Here is a 15,946-nt window from a genome sequence, read left to right on the forward strand (position 1 = left end):
TCACCGGCCAGCGCGGAAAAAGGCGAGGGAGCAGGCAAAACTGGTCACGAGACAGGGGGGGGGTCTCAGCTATCAGATGTTTGTTTGCTCTGCTGCCAACGAGCCCGTCGAACCAACCAAGCCAGGGAGAAGGAAGAAAGAATTTCAAATAGAAAAAAGAAATCGAAAAAAGGGAAAAAAAAAAAGGAATCAAAGAAAACACTAGCAGGCCAAGGGCAGCTCGTGGTTCGCCGTCATCCAGAGACATGTGGGTGACACACAGCAGCACGGAGCAGAAGCCCTGCCCATTCATTGCTGCGTGTGACAAAGGCGCTTATCGAGACACACGCATGCACCAGCAATCCTGTCGCAACGATGGCTGAGAAGGTATAAGAGCAGCGGGCAGCGAATGGGAACAGCGAGAGGAAGAAGACAATGAGGGATAGGAGAGGAGAAATAAGAGGAAAGAAAAGTTTCTCATACCTCCATGGTGCGAGGACAAAAAGCCGACGAGGCAAAGGGGACCTGACTTGCTCAAGGGCCAACGAGCCAATCGAAGAGGCGCGGGAAGCTGCACGGCTCCCTTTCAAATGCAAAGAAGAAAAAGAACAAAGGCGAGGAAATTCGAATGGCCGTCGCTTCTGGCTGTCCGCTTCGCGGCTGCTCGTCGCGTGTCGCTTTTCAGGGGTTCAAAGGCGGCGGCAAATGGGGATTTTTCGCAGGGGGAGACGCTCTTGGAGGTGTCACAGCTTGCGATTCGATTTGATTGGGGATTTGGATGATTGACGAGGATCGACAGAAGTCGGGCCAGGCTCCGTTTGATGGAGAGCTGGGAGCTGCGTAGGTAAGCAGACGGCCGCATTTTGGTGGCTGAGGCCGCGCTGGGGGCCTCGGGTGCGCTAGAGCTGAGACCTGGAGCCCGCCGGAGCCCGCTGGAGCGTCGCTGCTCAGCGCTGTGGGGGGATGCGGGTTAGTGCATGTCCGCCCTTTCTCCAGGTGCGGTTGGGCGCTGAAGTCGCTTGCTGCGGTGACGGCATCAATTTGTTGGCTAGGTACCGAGAACCTTCGATTCAGCCTCGAGGCAGTCTGTTTGTCTGCAGAGTCAACCATTAGACAACGATACTCAGAAGTCAGTAGTACTTGTTAGTCTTGATCACCTTGTATATTTGGCAAGTCTAAAGAGGCGAAAAGAATCTAATTTAATTTCTCAAGGACTACTTAGTTGGGAATGAGACAGCATTACTGTGCCCTGATCAAACTGCAACAAAGGCGACTTACAAGCCCATTACCGAGACATTCCTCATCTCACCATCACAACTGCAGCTACTGCAAAAGAGCCTCACAGATATCAACTGTATTGTGCTCTACATGTAGCTACGCTCAGTCAATAGCCATCTTCAACCTCGGCAGAATCTCCCTATCCCAGCCAGGATTGTCGGCCCCAACGTTCCAAAGGTCAAGGTACTTCGACCAACTCTCACTACATCTCCAAACGAAGGAAAAGAGAAGTGCAAAGAAAGAAAAGAAAAAAGACACCTCGGGCCTTCCCATTGCGTACTTTCATTACTCTCCGTATACTGTAGTCAATAATATACTCTGCAAATATCTCGCCAGCTGCAATACATGAAGCTGTCTGCAGATATAGTGAATTCTTCATTCGCAACGCATCCAAACGCCATCGATGATAGTTTCCCATGCGCTTCTCCTATAATCAGTCCTCCATGAGCCTCCCTAGGCGTCGTAGCATTGCCAGAGACAAGGTAAGTCTGCGGACAAGAAACGCCTCATTTCCGCCGAAAAAAAGGATACACGCAAGGTGCTCCGGGCCCGTTACACATACGCCTTCTGTACTCGCACCTTGGGCGACGTCAGACCCGCCTCTGCTTTCCGCTTCCCCAGCACCGGCTCGGGCGTGCGTCGTGACAGGCCAGGCGTAGACTCTCGGTCTCTCGTTGCCTCGGCGCGGCACGAGGCATGATATGCCCGGTTTCCCACCAGGACCGTGTCGAGCCATACCCACTCCTGCGCCGTATCGAACCACTTGTTTTCGAACCTCTCCTGGCAGATCGGACACACGGTGTTGATGCCGCTGCTTGGATCGGGCACGGGTATGTACTTGGGCCCCTCCGAGTCCTTGGATGCTTGAGCAGACTCTTCTTTGGAGGACACGTCATGGATCGCATCCACCGCTTCGCGAGCCTTGACCCAGTCCTGCGTATCGGGTCAGTACAAGTTTCTTGATGCCGATTCAAAGTTGGAGGAGGGCAAGAACTTACCTGCTGGTCAACGTACCAGCTCCGGTGTGTGCCTCGCTTCTCGGCCTCTGTGCTCCGCTGGTGTACCTTGAAGTGCCAGTCCATGTGAGCCGTCTTCTTCCGCCTCCCCTCCTCGTCCGTCTTGAACCGCCGGCCACACTGCGTGCATGGAGGTCCAAGATCGTCATACAGAGCGGCAACAGCGTCGGGTCGGAATCTGAAACGTCTGGTCAGTAAAACATGCACGTCACCAGCAGATGAAAGATCAACTCACTGCAGCTTGAGAGCAGCCGAATCCAGTCCAGACGAGCCGCCCAGCCCATCTACGCTGGATCGGCCGGAATCCGGCTTATGGGCAGCCAGCAAGCTGGCAATGCTCGCCGACAGGCCCGGAGGGAACAACGACGGCGGTGGTGCAGCAGGCGGTGCTTGGCTTGGAGCCGGGACATTGGTAGGTGTCGCGGGTGGCAGCATACCAGCCGCTCGAAGCTGTTCTACCAAGGATAAGGCATTCGGAGCCGGAGCCGGAGCCGGAGCCGGAGGCATCGCTGGTGGCCTCGCTGCAGCCTTGGACGGTTCGACAGAATTCATCGGTGGTGACCGTATGGGGGCGCCGGCAAACGGAGGCTGGGGTGTCGTGTTCTGAGAGTTCGCCGCCTGCATTCCCAACAAAGCCGCCATCGCCCCTTGTCCCAGCAACGAATCAAGAGTCACCGGCGCGGCAGGCTGGGCCGCCGGCACGGGCGTCGGAGTTACGGAGGCTGAGGGAGGATGCACAGGAAGCGCCAGAGGCGGCGCCGTTGCCGGTGCTGGAATAGGGGGTGTCGCAGTCGCAGAATTACGGCCCAGGGGGGGCCTCATGGTCACGGCAGCAAGTTCGGTTACTTTGTTCTTAATGAGCTCAAGCTGGTCTGGTGGCAGGCTCGAGTGCTGCAGAATACTCTGGAGGTCCAAAAGAGCCTTCAGCCTGCTCTGGACGCCGCCATCATGTGGATTCTGCGAGAACTCGGCCCTCATCGCAACAATCAGCTTCTGAATGTCACTGCTCAACGTCTCTACACTTATTCCAGAGGGCATGGGCAACCCTGAGCCGTATGATCCCAGAGCAGATGGGTGGAAGGGAACAGGAGTCGAGTTGTAAGAGGCCGTGGTAGATGGTGGGAGATAGGGAGCAGGCTGTACACAGAGATGTTAGTGTCATTGTCGGATGCAAAGAATGGAAGGAACACAAACCTGCTGTCCAGGAAGAGGGACATGGCCGGGCAGCGGCTCGGCAGGATGCCCTCCGTTAGAGAATGGGTGAGGCTGAGGCGGAAAGTTGCCAGGCTGGCCGGCGAATCCACGCATTCCCGGCGGCGTCGGGGTGTTTCGGTGAGGAGGGAACATTGCTGAACGAGGCCGACCAGGTATGGCGCTCTGGGCCTGTTGGGGCATGCTCGCGGCTCTGACCTTCATCAAGGCGTTCTCGATCGGCCGGACCAGCTCGTGTGAAAAGACGGGCCGCGTGTCCAATGAGCCAGGAACAGGATCCTTCCACGTCTTAAGCATTTCCTCCATCTTCCTGCGGATGCTATGATCAACGACGGCATATGACTCCATGAATATCTTGAACAGAGCCCGGCCGAAATACAGCGTGTAAGGAGTGCCAACGTTTTTGACGATTGAGTCCATCACATAGAGAGCGGGTAGTTTTTTATTCGGTGGCGCCTGGCTAGGTATGAGCATCCGAGACTACAACAACGAGAAGGAGAAGGTGAGGGGAGAAGGGGAGAAGGGGAGGGGAGAAGGGGAGGGGAGAAGGGGAGGGAGAAAGAGTGGTGCATCGCAATTGAAAACTCCCATCAACCCCCAACACATTCAAAGGGAAATGGGCTCCTACCTTGAGGATGTGCTGCTGTAAAACCTCCGCAATGGCCAAAGCATGCTCAGTATTCTCTCTAGCAATTACTGTCAAATTGCTGATCTCAAAGCGCATGTTGGAGGAGAGGTCTTCCAGGGCAAGGCGGTAATCCTCCGCCACCTCAGCGCCGTCGGATGACATTTTGAAGTGGTCCGCTGATGATTGAAATAAGATTCTTTAGGAGAAAAAGACAATGAGAAAGTCTCTTGGCGATCAGATATGGCCAGAGCCAGACAAGGAGCAACGGTAATTCTGCAGGGTCCCAAGAGGAGAACGAAGGAAAACGCTGCTGCCGCCTTGAAGTTGAAGACAACAAGAAGCTAAGGAATTGTCGTATAGGCAACGAAACGAGATCGGACACAGTAACCCGATTGCACGCAGGAAGAGGCGCGAAGTTTATTCCAAGAGATACTTGTCCTGGCCTTCGCCGTTCCCAAGTTCTATACCAAGCCACAAGCTATCGTATTGATCCTCTGCAAAGCCTTCTGCAGCTTCCTTTTGATCTTGTCTTTTCTTCTGGAATCACTCGCCGCGAATCAATCACTATCTCCGCAGGCAAGCCTACGCTGGAATGGCCGCCCACGGCCTGAATCGTGCCTCTCGGAGCCTCGCGATATAGTAGCTACTGTCAATGATCGTGTCGGATGCCGCGTCGCCGTGGAGAGAAGGCTCCGAATGGACCAGGCTCGCGCCAGTTGCAGAGGCGTGGAGGAGGGGAGCAAGGACCAGTCGCCCGTACGCGGATGGGAATCAGATGGGAAAGAGTCCGGAATATCGTGGCCCAGCTCCCTTCGTCAGAAACAAGGCAAAAAACGTCGAGATGAGCCGTTTCAGGCCGCCAGAGAAGTCATTGGGAGAGGAAAAGCAAACGGAGTTGATGAGCAACTGAGCGATTGCCAGAAGGTTCATGCTAATCGTGGGTCACGTGATGCTTCAGCTATCAGCTGCCGCACGGACCATTTCCGAACATGGGGCGCAGGTCAGTCAGCACTCACTTTGATGGCGAACATGATGCGGAATCAATGAGACAACAGACGCGGGAATCCAGATATGCGAGAGACCAAGATTGATCTTCGCATCGAGTGTGATAATGCTCTTTGAATACTCCCCTCCCCCCGTTACACATACNCACCCTTTTTTTTTCTTTCTTTTCAAGGTTACGAGGCCACAGCTTCATCATCTTAAGCATCTGTTTCGGCATATCCACCAAGAGTCCTCAATCATGTGCCCACGCGATTTGATCACCAAAAGATGCAGAGACAGCCTATCAAGTCGCGTTTCTTCCCCTCTTTTTCCCGTCGACTTTCCATATTGTTCAAATGACGCATCGCATTGAATCTTTGATTAAATCATTGCTAAATCACTGCTAAATCACTGCTAGGTATAAAATTGCACATGCAAAGAGATCGGTAAATATCAGAAAGACCATGTCCAGCCCTCTTGGGGGTATCGCTCGTTCCAGTCCTCAACGCCCTTAATAATCCCTCCGTCCATCCACTGTCAGGCTCTATGGCCTTTGTGAGTGACTTCTTCTTTTCTTTTTCCTTGTTTTTCTTTTCTTTTTTCGTCTTTTATATGTGTTATGCAGCCCATTCCGTTCATGGGAAGGGAATCGAGGCCCTGTCTCGCAACAGCCGTCAGAATCGTGACATGTTCGCCTCCGAGTACCGGCTGCTTCGACTGCTGCGGCTATTCATACGGGTATTCATGGGGTGCAAGGCCGTGTCAGGGCGCTTCAGACCCGGAATGATGGGACTGTCGCTCTGCGCCTCAAGGTCGTGCGCATGGTGGTTTACATGTATGTAAGGAGGGGCAACGTCCGGCTGTCGGCTCATGTATTCGTCCTCCTTTTCCTTCTTCCAGAACATGGACACAAACTTGCTACGCGTCTTTTCGTTTCTGGACGAAGATGACCGGCTCGGAGCGTCATAATCGGGAAACTCGCGTTGAGACCGAGCCAGCGAGCCGTTTGCACGAATGTCGCGCGACGTGATGCCCTCCTTTCTATCACACCAGATAAAGGAGCAGACGATGTTGAGAAAGCCAAAGATCAAGGCCAGGATGCCCGCAGCCAACACCAGTGACGACAGGGCAGAGGCCATCCTCGAGTCGTGATTGAGCATCCCCAGGATGTTGCAGCCGATGATGATCATTCCCAGGCCCAGCCAACTCAGCCCATGGTGGTCGGACAGGACGGGCCACATGCGCCGGAGGTAGATCTTGATGAACTGCGCAAAGGCGAGCTCCGAAACGACGAGCAGGGAGCAGAGGACGGAGACGAAAAATAGGGAGAAGCACTCGAATATAAAGTACGGCTTGTTCTTCTCGACATTGATGACGAGGATCCAGCACGCGGCGCCGGATGTCAGGAGCGTAATGACAGTGGCGACTCGGAGGGCCTGGAGGACGACGAGTCCAGCGCCTCGGAGGCTAGGCGAGTTCATGAAGCCAGGCATGATGGAGACTTTGGTGAAGTTGGTGTTGGAGAGGGAATGCTAGGCAAATGTCAGTCGAGAGAGTCTGAGATGCGATGGGAGGTGCTTACTATGCAGAGCCGGAAGGGAGAGCAATCACTGCCCGTCGGTGAATGAGTGTGAGATGCGATAGGTCAAGTCAGGACCTATTTTTGTACGTTGTAGATCTTGGCAAGAGATTAAAGCCCAGTCGATGCAGAGAATATGGGAACCAGCCCGGATTCGATAAAGGTAATGAAGATGATGAAGCGTTTGAAGAAAAGAGAGCTGGGAGAAGAGAGAGAAGGAAGGTATGTGAAGCCACGAGAACGACTGGAGAGCAGCTTCAATGTGTGTTCATACAAACACAATTGTTCAACGAAAAGACAATAGGATGGTAGAGAGAAAGAAAGAAGAAAGAAGAAAGTGATTGACAAAAATCTGAATAGCACTCTGAAAGAAGGTAGAAAAAAATGTATGCGGGCGATCTTGAATTGTGAGGAGAGGCTCAGCACTTGTTTATGAACAACCACGCATCCAATCAATACCACCGCAACGATAGGCCCATTTGCCGCCCTCACTCACGATGCTAAGAGCAAAGAAGGAAGCCCCTGCCGCTGAAACGGAGCTTAAATCTAGAGAGAGAAAGAAGAGGAAAATAGAAATAAAAATAAATCCCCCCAAAAGACATGCATGCGAGACCTGGCCAGAGGGAAGCTCGTCCCCCATTCACGGCATCAGCTAAAGCTGCCGCGCTGGCTTCCCAAGACCAATCGTTTCCAAGGAACCTCTCTCGAGCAGGTTCGGCGGCGAAAATAGACCTGGGAGATGCTACCTGAAAAGCCATTAGCCGCGCCGAGGGGAGCTTCGTTTCATAGACAGCCTGGCCTCCATGTGGCCGCGCTGGCGCCAGTATCGCAGCACTGATGCGAGCCCAAGAAGCTCCTGATCGGCCTCTTCAGAGGCGGGGGAGGCAACGAGATTCTGCAAATCGGAGCATCTGGTCATGGGCGGGAGAGTGCATCGCTTGATCTCGGCCAATGAAGCGCGGCGGCAAAAACGCTAAAAACAGGGCCATTCATTGGGAGTCAAGGAGTCGATTGTCTGCATCTCGAGACCGGGATTGTTGAGGCTGGATTGATTGGCTGCCGAGGTGCGTGTAAGTGTTTCAGCAGGTGTGTGGTGAAGCGCTGTCGCGGTACGTATTCCGTAGTGCAAAGTGCAAGTGAACAGGGACGTGAATCAGGTACCGATACTTGGTGGCGCTGCAGGCAACCCAATTTCTTGATTTGGAACCTGGGCGCGACCCAAAAATACGACACAAACAGACGTCTTTGTTCAGTCTAAAAAAATATAAAGACAAAGTTTACCTCTTACGCCCTTGCTTGCAGAATTCAATGTCTCACAAGAGCCGAGGAGCGCTTAGTCACGGGCAATTCTTTGGCCGCTGTGTTTGCTGGCTCTGCCCAGTTGGGGATGCAACTGGATCTCACGGCCGGAATAGGTGCTGCCGAAATCGGTGCAACAGCCGGCATGAGGAAACCGGCGTGAATCAGGTCTCAAAAATCTTCAAAAAGGTGATTGGTATTCCGTATACTGGAATTCATTGATCAGACAGCCCTCTTCGTCTTTTCCGGCATCGACAAGATGCTTGCAAGTCATGAGATGGCACCCGTGTAACTGAGGGTTCGGACAAGTCCGGTGGTCCGAACTCACCCCATCCGATACAACTGACGAGGTTTGCAATCGGATGCGGAAATGCCTGCTGATCCGCTCTTGATACACATTGATGATGCTCGGAGCCTCGTCAGTTTTTTGTCGTCGCGTCCAGAGGAGACAGACAAAGTTGAGGCTTCAAGGGAGCACAAGACGCAAACCTGCTTGTTCCCTTTTCGGTGGCGCAAAGCATTGGAAAGAAGTCCCAGGTTCCACGGGCCAATCCGTGATTAGTAGCGGCCTTAGAGGAATGCTTATTCCGTACGGAGTCCCGGCAGCATTTAAAGCGGCCAGCCTCCCGATTGGCTCCAGAACCCATCGTAGCCTCATCTGCATTTGACTTCCGCGACGCGCAAAACTGCAGCATCCTTGTCCTTTGATCCATCTGCTTCCACGATCTTCCTCCTCCCAGCACGACCAGCTCTACCACGACAGCTGTCATCACCATGGCCCGCGGAAATCAGCGAGACCTGGCGCGCGCCAAAAACCTCAAGAAAGATGCCAAAGCAGTACGTCGATCCCGACTTTCACATGCGAGCATGCGAGCCCATCCAAAAAAAAAAAAAGTACGGGGAGAAGATGACTAACCCCTGGTTCTCACTCTTTTCGCAGAAATCCGGCAACCAGCTCGACGGCTACCAGCAGGCAAAGGCATCCTTGAGCAATGCCGAGATCATGAGGCAGAAGCAAGCCAAAGGTCCGAATCCCGACAGAATAATGCGCCCCGCTTCTACCCATTGCGAATCGTGGAAACTGACCATACTCCTGGCGAATAGCCGACGAGAAGAGACGAGAACAGGAAGAACAGGCGCTGAGGGAGAAGAGGGAAGCAAAGATGAAGAAATAAGCATTGCAAAAAAAGCTAACGTCGCGAGGATGGAAGCTGCATGCGTATATCCCAGCGACACGGCAGACGATTGCAAGAGGAAAAAAAAAAAAGAAAGAACATGGCACGGCGAAATGGGGCGCTCCTTTGACAGCATTTTTCAAAACGGCGCAATTTTCGGGATGTTTCAAGCGAAGGGGGAAGGATTTGTTTGGCTATACAGTGAAATTGAAGATTTACAATGGACGGGTTTGCCGTTGTTGTTTTGTTGTTGTTGCTTGCGCCAGCGAGCAGCAAAATTTTGGCATAACTTTATGCCTCCTTTTTTTGCCCTCTGTGAGATGGACTTTGCTTGTGCTTGCGGTGGCGCAACGGCTTGACTTATCCTAGCCAAACAGTAAGTGCATATTCCGCGATACTGACCACTACCTTTTTGCTAGAGTGGACGGTTGCAGTACCGTCGATGTCTGCCGGTTGAGCGTTGGGTTCCGAGTCTCTGATTGAGCGTATGTTAGAAGCGGGTGGCCTCTTGTCCGGGGGCTTCCACGTGTGCCAGACAATCGTGCAGGGGTTACGGATTAGAGCCAGGACAAGACTGTCGCCTAGAATGTCTCTCGAAGCACGAGGAACTCCCTTGGGATTGTACAGGAAACTGCCGACGCTGTCATCAAGGACTTGGTGGTGAGATCGCAGGGCGGAACCTTGTGCAAGCCACCCTGCAAGCCTGACACGGTGATACCTTGCCCCAAGCGCTCACTGACGGAGCATCACGAATAGAAGAGCGTCAGCAGTGATGACCAGTGATGTACCGTCATATTCATCATCTATCTTTTTGTATTTGTATGTCCTGTTTCCCATGATAGAAGGCGATGGAGGTTTCAGTGTAAATACAGGGTAGCTGCATCCGCTGCCCCCAACATTTCAACATGTGGCTGGCCTGTGAGTACCCAAGTCAAATTGCTACTTTAAATAGCCCGCACACCTGATTCGCTGTGAACGAGTGCTCCACCATCGATTAGATAACGGAACAGCAGCCTTGCTGACGCCACCGTTTGTTTTCGCATCTCAGCCTCGTCTCTTGCCGGCCACCTGGCTCTTTCAACTTGCCCGGTTCAAGCTGCGTCAAACCAGCGCGGCCCTCCAAAAAATGGCAATCTCTTGGGATTCGTAAGTCCTCCCAGCAGACGACCCAAACAACTGCAAAAGCAATAGAAAGAAGCTAATACATACCGTCGTGTTGTCAGCATCCGCGCATTCGCCCTCTTCTTCGGGCCCATGCTCCTACCCAAGGCCATCTCCTACTACCGCAGCGTGCGATCCGCCCCCCGACGCCACGGCCTCTCCGTGCAGCCCGTCCCGCCGACGATCCGAGTCGCCATCTTCATGCTCTCCTTCTTTGCCTTCTTACTCGTCGTCAAGACGCTGCCGTTTGCCTCGCCGGAGAATGTCTTTGTCAGGACGCAGAGCAGGCTGCAGATCCCCGTCGATGTGCTCTTCACGCGCATCGCGGCGTTGCGGCCCGACAATGTCTTTACGCCGTGGGATCACGCGCTGAGGTCCAAGTTCGTCAACATGGAGAGCAGGTTGCTGTATTTCCAGTACGGACCAGAAGTACTGGCGGAATGCATATTCTGCACCGCGGACGAACCCAAGAGCTACTTCTACTACGCCCTCCCCTCACTCCTATGGCCACACATCGCCAACCTCATCGTCCTCGCCCTCGTCACGAGTCCCTCCGTAACAGGGAAATACGGCTCCCAGTGGCGAACCCTGGCAACAATCTGCTCCGGCATCCTCGCCGCGCTCGAAATCTACCTTGTCCACTCCTACAACTACCAGGCCAATGCGCGGGCGCTGCGCCTCCACGACATCGACTTTTTCTATTGGACGATGCGCAGCTACCGCTTCGTTGCTCTGGCTGCGCTCGACGCGGCCATCGCCTTCGTACTGTACCTCTCCTGCACCAACCGCGCCTTCGTGCAGCCTCCCTCGCCGGCGGAACGCATCGAGCAGGTCAACCGGGCGCTGGTTGCCGCGCGGAGCAAGGTGAATGCGGTGGGCATCGTCAAGAACACAATCATGCGCGATGAAGACTTGCGGTCGCGGTCGCAGGCGTATTGGCAGCATGAGGTGCGCATCATGGGCGAGGTGATGGAGGAGCGGGAGGTGATTGATGGCGTCAACGATGCGTTGAGCAATAGGATTGATATACAGAACATTACGAGGGATGCGGAGACGTATACGCAGAACGTGCTGCGGCCGGTGCTAGAAGAGTAGACGGGGCATGGGGCTGTTCTCGTATAGATATTGGCTTTGGCATGGCTTTTGGCGTGTTTCATTCTGGCGGCGCAAATCATTCTTCACATGTATTTCATTCACCTTTTGAGAATATACATGAATATATATATAGAGTACGCTGTGAAACATCTATATAAACTTGTTTCTATAATACATCAGGCCCTAGACTCAGGCCGGCCTATTGCAGCCCCCGCGCCCGTCGCCACGCTGCTCGTGCTCCCTTTCCTTGACGGACCATCGCTGGTCCCCTCCTGAGCGCTGCGCTCAAGGAAGCCTGCCCAGAGCTCGGCCAGGGACTCCCTGTCCCTCGCCGAAGAAGGCTCGGAGAAGATGTCGGCGCTGAGGGATGGCGAGCTGGGCGTGCGCTGAAAGGGCGACAGAGGGAGGCGCAGGCTGTTGCTGGATCCGCCGGGTCGAGCAAGGCCAGCTTGCTCGCGCTGTTCGTCGGTCCAGTTGAGGTAGCCGGCCATGACCTGCAGCACTTGGAAGCGTTTCGCGTCGCCTCGGTCTAGTGTGAGGAAATGGAGGAGGTGGTTGGTGATGACTTGCCTACAGCAGTACGTGTTAGTATGCCCTATATATTTCTCCATGGTGGTGAATACTCGCCTGTCAACGTTGTCCTCTGGCTTCGTCTTCTTGAGATACCGCAGGGCCTTGGTGAGGTGGTCGTTCAGCACAATGGCTTCGTGCCGCAGCTTTCCGATCAGGAGGTTCTTCTCCTTCACCTCCTTCTCAAAGGGCGCCGTGCGCTCGAGCTCCTTGGCAAGCTCCTCTTTCGCTGCCTGTGCTTCCGTAGCTTTCGCGACGGCTTCTTGCACGAGTTTCTTCTGCTCCTGGAGCTGAGCCTCGCTTGTTTCGACCAAGTCGCGGAGCTCCTTCTTCCGGGCGTCTTGAATCTCTCGCAGGGCATTTTGAAGATTGTCGATTAATGTTGCCTGGCTGTCGCGCTCAGCGGTGGCCGCCTCGAATCCTTCTCTTAGTCCGACAATCTCCTCCTCCAGCTCGTTGACCTTGTCGTTGAGATTCTCTTTAATGGAGCGCTCTTCCATGGCAATGACCTCCCACTCGCCCATCGCATTGGAGGTAGTCTCCATCTCCTCCTTCAGATGCTGAATCGTCTTCAGGAGCTCTTCCCTCTCTTTCCCCCAATTGTTCGCCGACAAGTTGTTGCGACTCCGGAGCGTCGTCAGCTCCCGTGTGGCATCCTGAAGCTCCTCCCTGAGCTTCGCCACGTCTTCATTGGTCGCCTCTGCCGCGCTTCGGAGCTCCTCGTTTTGCGCCTCGAGCTGTTCGATGTACTCCTTTGCCTCATCCAGCTCGGCCTTGTCTCGCTTCAGCCTGTCGCTCAGCGTCTCCTTGATCTTCTCGACGCGCCCGAGGAGTGTCTGGTATTGCTCCTCGGCCGTTTCTCTTGCGGCATTGCTGTCTTCCAGCTCCGATTGCAGCTGCGACACTTCGGCTTGGTGTGTTTCCTGGATGCTCTCGAGTTGTTTGCGCAGCTGCTCGACCTCGGCCCGGAGGGCCTCTCGCTCCTTGCCCATGGCTTCCAGCTTGGCGGATGTGTCGGAATCGCCGTCGCGTCGTTGCTCGTGCGCATGGTCTTCGGTGGGCTCGTGGCCCGCCGGAGCTACCGAGTGCCCATTGCTATCGTTGGGAGGCTCTTCTGTGTTGTCGACGTTGCTCGGAATCTCCTAACGCAGCATGCCCATTAGCGGGATTCACAGAGGACTCGAAGCTGTAGCAGAGGCTTACCGTAGTCGTCGGCGTCTCTGGCTCCTCGTCTGCCTCGTCCTTGTCAATCCTGGCGTCTCCGTTGCTCGTCTGCGCCGGCTCCTTGTTCTTGTTCGCATTCTTCTTCTTCTTGTTATTCTTCTTCTTGGCCGCTGTCCCCGTTCCGCCAGCGTTTAGCATCGACTTCCCACCAGTCAGGCCATGGGCGAGGAACACGACTAACCTGAATTGGATGCCAGGCTGGGCTCCGTGGCCGCTGTCGAAGACATGGTGGGCAGGTGTTGACCGAGCTCTAACGAGCTGGCATGCGACTATGCCGCGATTCAATGTCTCTGAAGCGACTCCAAACTCCAAGGCTCTTGTACGGCAGCCTCGTGCGAGAGGCTCTGGCGCGAGGGAGGCCCGGGACTGCCTGATCAGCGCTCGAGCAGCTCCACGGCGTCGCCTCCGATTCGTCTGGTCCGATGCCTGCGGATACTCGTCCGGCTGAGGCCTCGAGGCTCGAGCTGGCGATGCGGAACCGGCGAGCTGGGGCAGAGCAATTGAGACAAGCGGTCCGAAAAATAGGGCGCCGGCCAGGGAGCGTCAGCGCTTCTAGAAGGCCTTGACGCGCGTGAGAGAAGCTGGAGCGTCTTCCAGAAGAAGAGGTGTTCCAGCGATGCGGATACGAGCCGTCTCTCGACTGTCGTACGTATCCCCAAAGCCGGAGCCGCATTCGGGCCACGTGCTTAGTCATCGTGATATTTTCACTTTATCAGGCCTTTCAGGTCTGCGGGTCTCTGCGATTTTTTCTCTTCTTCTTCTCATCTTACAATCATCTTCGCCAACACACTATTGAAGGAGATCCAATTCCTACTGGCTCTTTCACAATCCGCGCGAAGTAGAGAATCTCGCCTTTTATAATCCCGTTGCTTGCTTGTCTATCTCACGAGCGCAATGGGTTCGCTTGAGTGCGGACATGCCATTTTCAGCGTCACATTTGCTGCTGCTTCTTCACGGAAGATTTGGTCAAGATGAAGTGCAGAACTTGTAATTTTCATGAACCACTGCGCCGTAATGAAACCTGCCTAGTGTAGTAGAAAGAAAACAGATACATGTATAGGGTTGTCCGTCGTTGATATTAAGCGTCGGCCTTCTTTGCCCTGGTCGACCTGGTCGATCTGGTTGCCTTCGCCTTGGGCGTCTCCTTGGGCGTTGTTGCTTTTGACTTCGTCCGGCTTGAAGCCTTCTTTGGTGTCTTGACCTCCTGCGGCTCCTCAGCCGGCTTGTCCTCCTCTGGGGCTACCTCCGGAGCGGCCTCCGGAGCGGCCTCTGGGGCAGCCTCAACTGCCTTGACCTCAGAAGCCTCAACGGCCTTGACCTCCTCTCCGTTCTCAACCGCCGCGGGGGCCGGCACGTTCTTGAGCTCCGGCGCCTCAAAGTCGTACCCCAGCTCCTTAAGCTTGGCGGCCTTCTTTGCCCGGTTGTTTCGCTCTCGTGCGACTTTGGCTTCCCAAGCGGATTCGGTACGGGGCTTCTCCAGCTGAATGCCCGCCATCTTGTTCCACGGCACCTTCTTGAACCTTCTGTTCGCGCCCTTGAACAGGTCCTCGTGAACCTGCTCCTTCGAGAGAACCTTGCATTTCAGGATGTGTCCGAAAAGCAGATAGTTGTCCATGGTCTTGGAGACAATCTCAGCAGTGCTGGCCTCGACGAACTCGACAAAGGCAAAGTGCTTGCTGGCGCCAGTCTTCTTGTTGCGGGAGAGGCGCAGTCGCGAGATGGGGCCGAACTGAGACAGGTACTGCTTCATCTCGTACTCGTAGAAGCCGTGAGGTATCCGTCCGATGTAGACGACGCCGGGCTCTTCCTTGGAAGCCTTGACCGACTTTTGAACATCTTTCGAGACCTTGGGGATCTTGCCAACATCTTGGCCGGGCTGGAACTGTTCCTCGTTGACGGCGGCTTCCTCCTCCGGGTCAATGTTGACGGCCAGGACCTGGAGGTTGTCATCGTCGTCCTGTCCCTCGGAGTCGGACTCTCCCTCCATGTCGATCACGTCTTCCTTCTTTCCATCTTGCTTCTTCTCCTTCTTGTGCTCCTTCTTCTCCTTCTTCTGCTTCTTCTCCTTCTTCTCCTCCTTCTTTTCTTCCTCCTTCTCCTTCTTATCCGCCTTCGCCTCGGCCTTTTGTGACTTGGGTGTCTTGGTCTCGGCTACCGCCTTCTTGGTGGACTTTTGCTTTTTGGAGGAAACGGGAGTAGATTGCTCAGCGGCTGCGTCCAGATAGTGTTAGAATAAGCGCCTTGAGTCGAGCCATTTGAAGTCGCCAGTCATACCCTTTCGCTTTCCCTTCGGGGTCTTGTCCGCAGGCGTCGCGGCCTCGGTAGGCTTTGCGACCTCCTCGGGCTTCGGCTCGTCCGCAGCTAACGGCAATTAGAAGAATTCGCATAGAGAGGAAGTCGTGGCTCTTACCCTTTCTTTTACGAAGAACTGGCGGCATGATGGGAATCGTGGAGGTTGTCTGTACTGCTCAGACGGTATATGGGCAAATCGTCGCAGATTCGCTTCGCCAGAGAAAAAGAAAAAATTACTTGGAAAATTTACGATTCTGCCGATTTTCGAGGGCGGTGAGAGTGATGGATATGCGCCATTGGTGGGGGCTGCTTTGGGCGCTATGCCGGTTGCGGCAACGAGCTCTGTCGAAATCCAGGCCTTGTCACTGTTTTGTTCAGGGTATCTCGAATTGTCAAGGAAGAGCAGCTTCAACGTTGCCAGGAAAATATCAGGAATTTGACTGTTTTGAAAGGA

General features: G+C 54.4%; 6 protein-coding genes across 6 annotated transcripts; 2 read left to right on the plus strand and 4 right to left on the minus strand.

Moving 5' to 3' along the window:
* Positions 1-1,809: 1,809 nt before the first annotated feature.
* On the minus strand, positions 1,810-4,289 carry CCMA1212_006306 (uncharacterized protein; the record flags this gene model as incomplete). The annotated part of the gene is made up of 5 exons (XM_073703535.1): positions 4,114-4,289; positions 3,468-3,941; positions 2,509-3,410; positions 2,256-2,451; positions 1,810-2,190 (listed from the first exon to the last, which is right to left on the minus strand). The coding sequence occupies exons 1-5, from the start codon at positions 4,273-4,275 to the stop codon at positions 1,810-1,812; spliced, it is 2,115 nt and encodes a 704-aa protein (XP_073558070.1). The 5' UTR covers positions 4,276-4,289.
* Positions 4,290-5,771: 1,482 nt separating this feature from the next.
* CCMA1212_006307 (uncharacterized protein) lies at positions 5,772-6,590 on the minus strand (the record flags this gene model as incomplete). Its single annotated transcript, XM_073703536.1, has 1 exon — positions 5,772-6,590. The coding sequence occupies one exon, from the start codon at positions 6,588-6,590 to the stop codon at positions 5,772-5,774; it is 819 nt and encodes a 272-aa protein (XP_073558069.1).
* A 2,159-nt stretch (positions 6,591-8,749) lies between these two features.
* On the plus strand, positions 8,750-9,150 carry CCMA1212_006308 (uncharacterized protein; the record flags this gene model as incomplete). The annotated part of the gene is made up of 3 exons (XM_073703537.1): positions 8,750-8,812; positions 8,916-9,000; positions 9,080-9,150. The coding sequence occupies 3 exons, from the start codon at positions 8,750-8,752 to the stop codon at positions 9,148-9,150; spliced, it is 219 nt and encodes a 72-aa protein (XP_073558072.1).
* Positions 9,151-10,276: 1,126 nt separating this feature from the next.
* On the plus strand, positions 10,277-11,406 carry CCMA1212_006309 (uncharacterized protein; the record flags this gene model as incomplete). The annotated part of the gene is made up of 2 exons (XM_073703538.1): positions 10,277-10,296; positions 10,374-11,406. 2 exons carry the CDS (start codon positions 10,277-10,279, stop codon positions 11,404-11,406), a joined length of 1,053 nt encoding a protein of 350 aa, XP_073558071.1.
* Positions 11,407-11,582: 176 nt separating this feature from the next.
* CCMA1212_006310 (uncharacterized protein) lies at positions 11,583-13,427 on the minus strand (the record flags this gene model as incomplete). The annotated part of the gene is made up of 3 exons (XM_073703539.1): positions 11,583-13,118; positions 13,180-13,310; positions 13,382-13,427. The coding sequence occupies 3 exons, from the start codon at positions 13,425-13,427 to the stop codon at positions 11,583-11,585; spliced, it is 1,713 nt and encodes a 570-aa protein (XP_073557863.1).
* Positions 13,428-14,278: 851 nt separating this feature from the next.
* On the minus strand, positions 14,279-15,638 carry CCMA1212_006311 (uncharacterized protein; the record flags this gene model as incomplete). Its single annotated transcript, XM_073703540.1, has 3 exons — positions 14,279-15,411; positions 15,475-15,561; positions 15,611-15,638. The coding sequence occupies 3 exons, from the start codon at positions 15,636-15,638 to the stop codon at positions 14,279-14,281; spliced, it is 1,248 nt and encodes a 415-aa protein (XP_073557864.1).
* Positions 15,639-15,946: the final 308 nt, after the last annotated feature.

Source organism: Trichoderma ghanense (assembly GCF_004382785.1).
Source record: "Trichoderma ghanense strain CCMA-1212 chromosome Unknown scaffold_7, whole genome shotgun sequence".
NCBI lineage: Eukaryota > Fungi > Ascomycota > Sordariomycetes > Hypocreales > Hypocreaceae > Trichoderma > Trichoderma ghanense.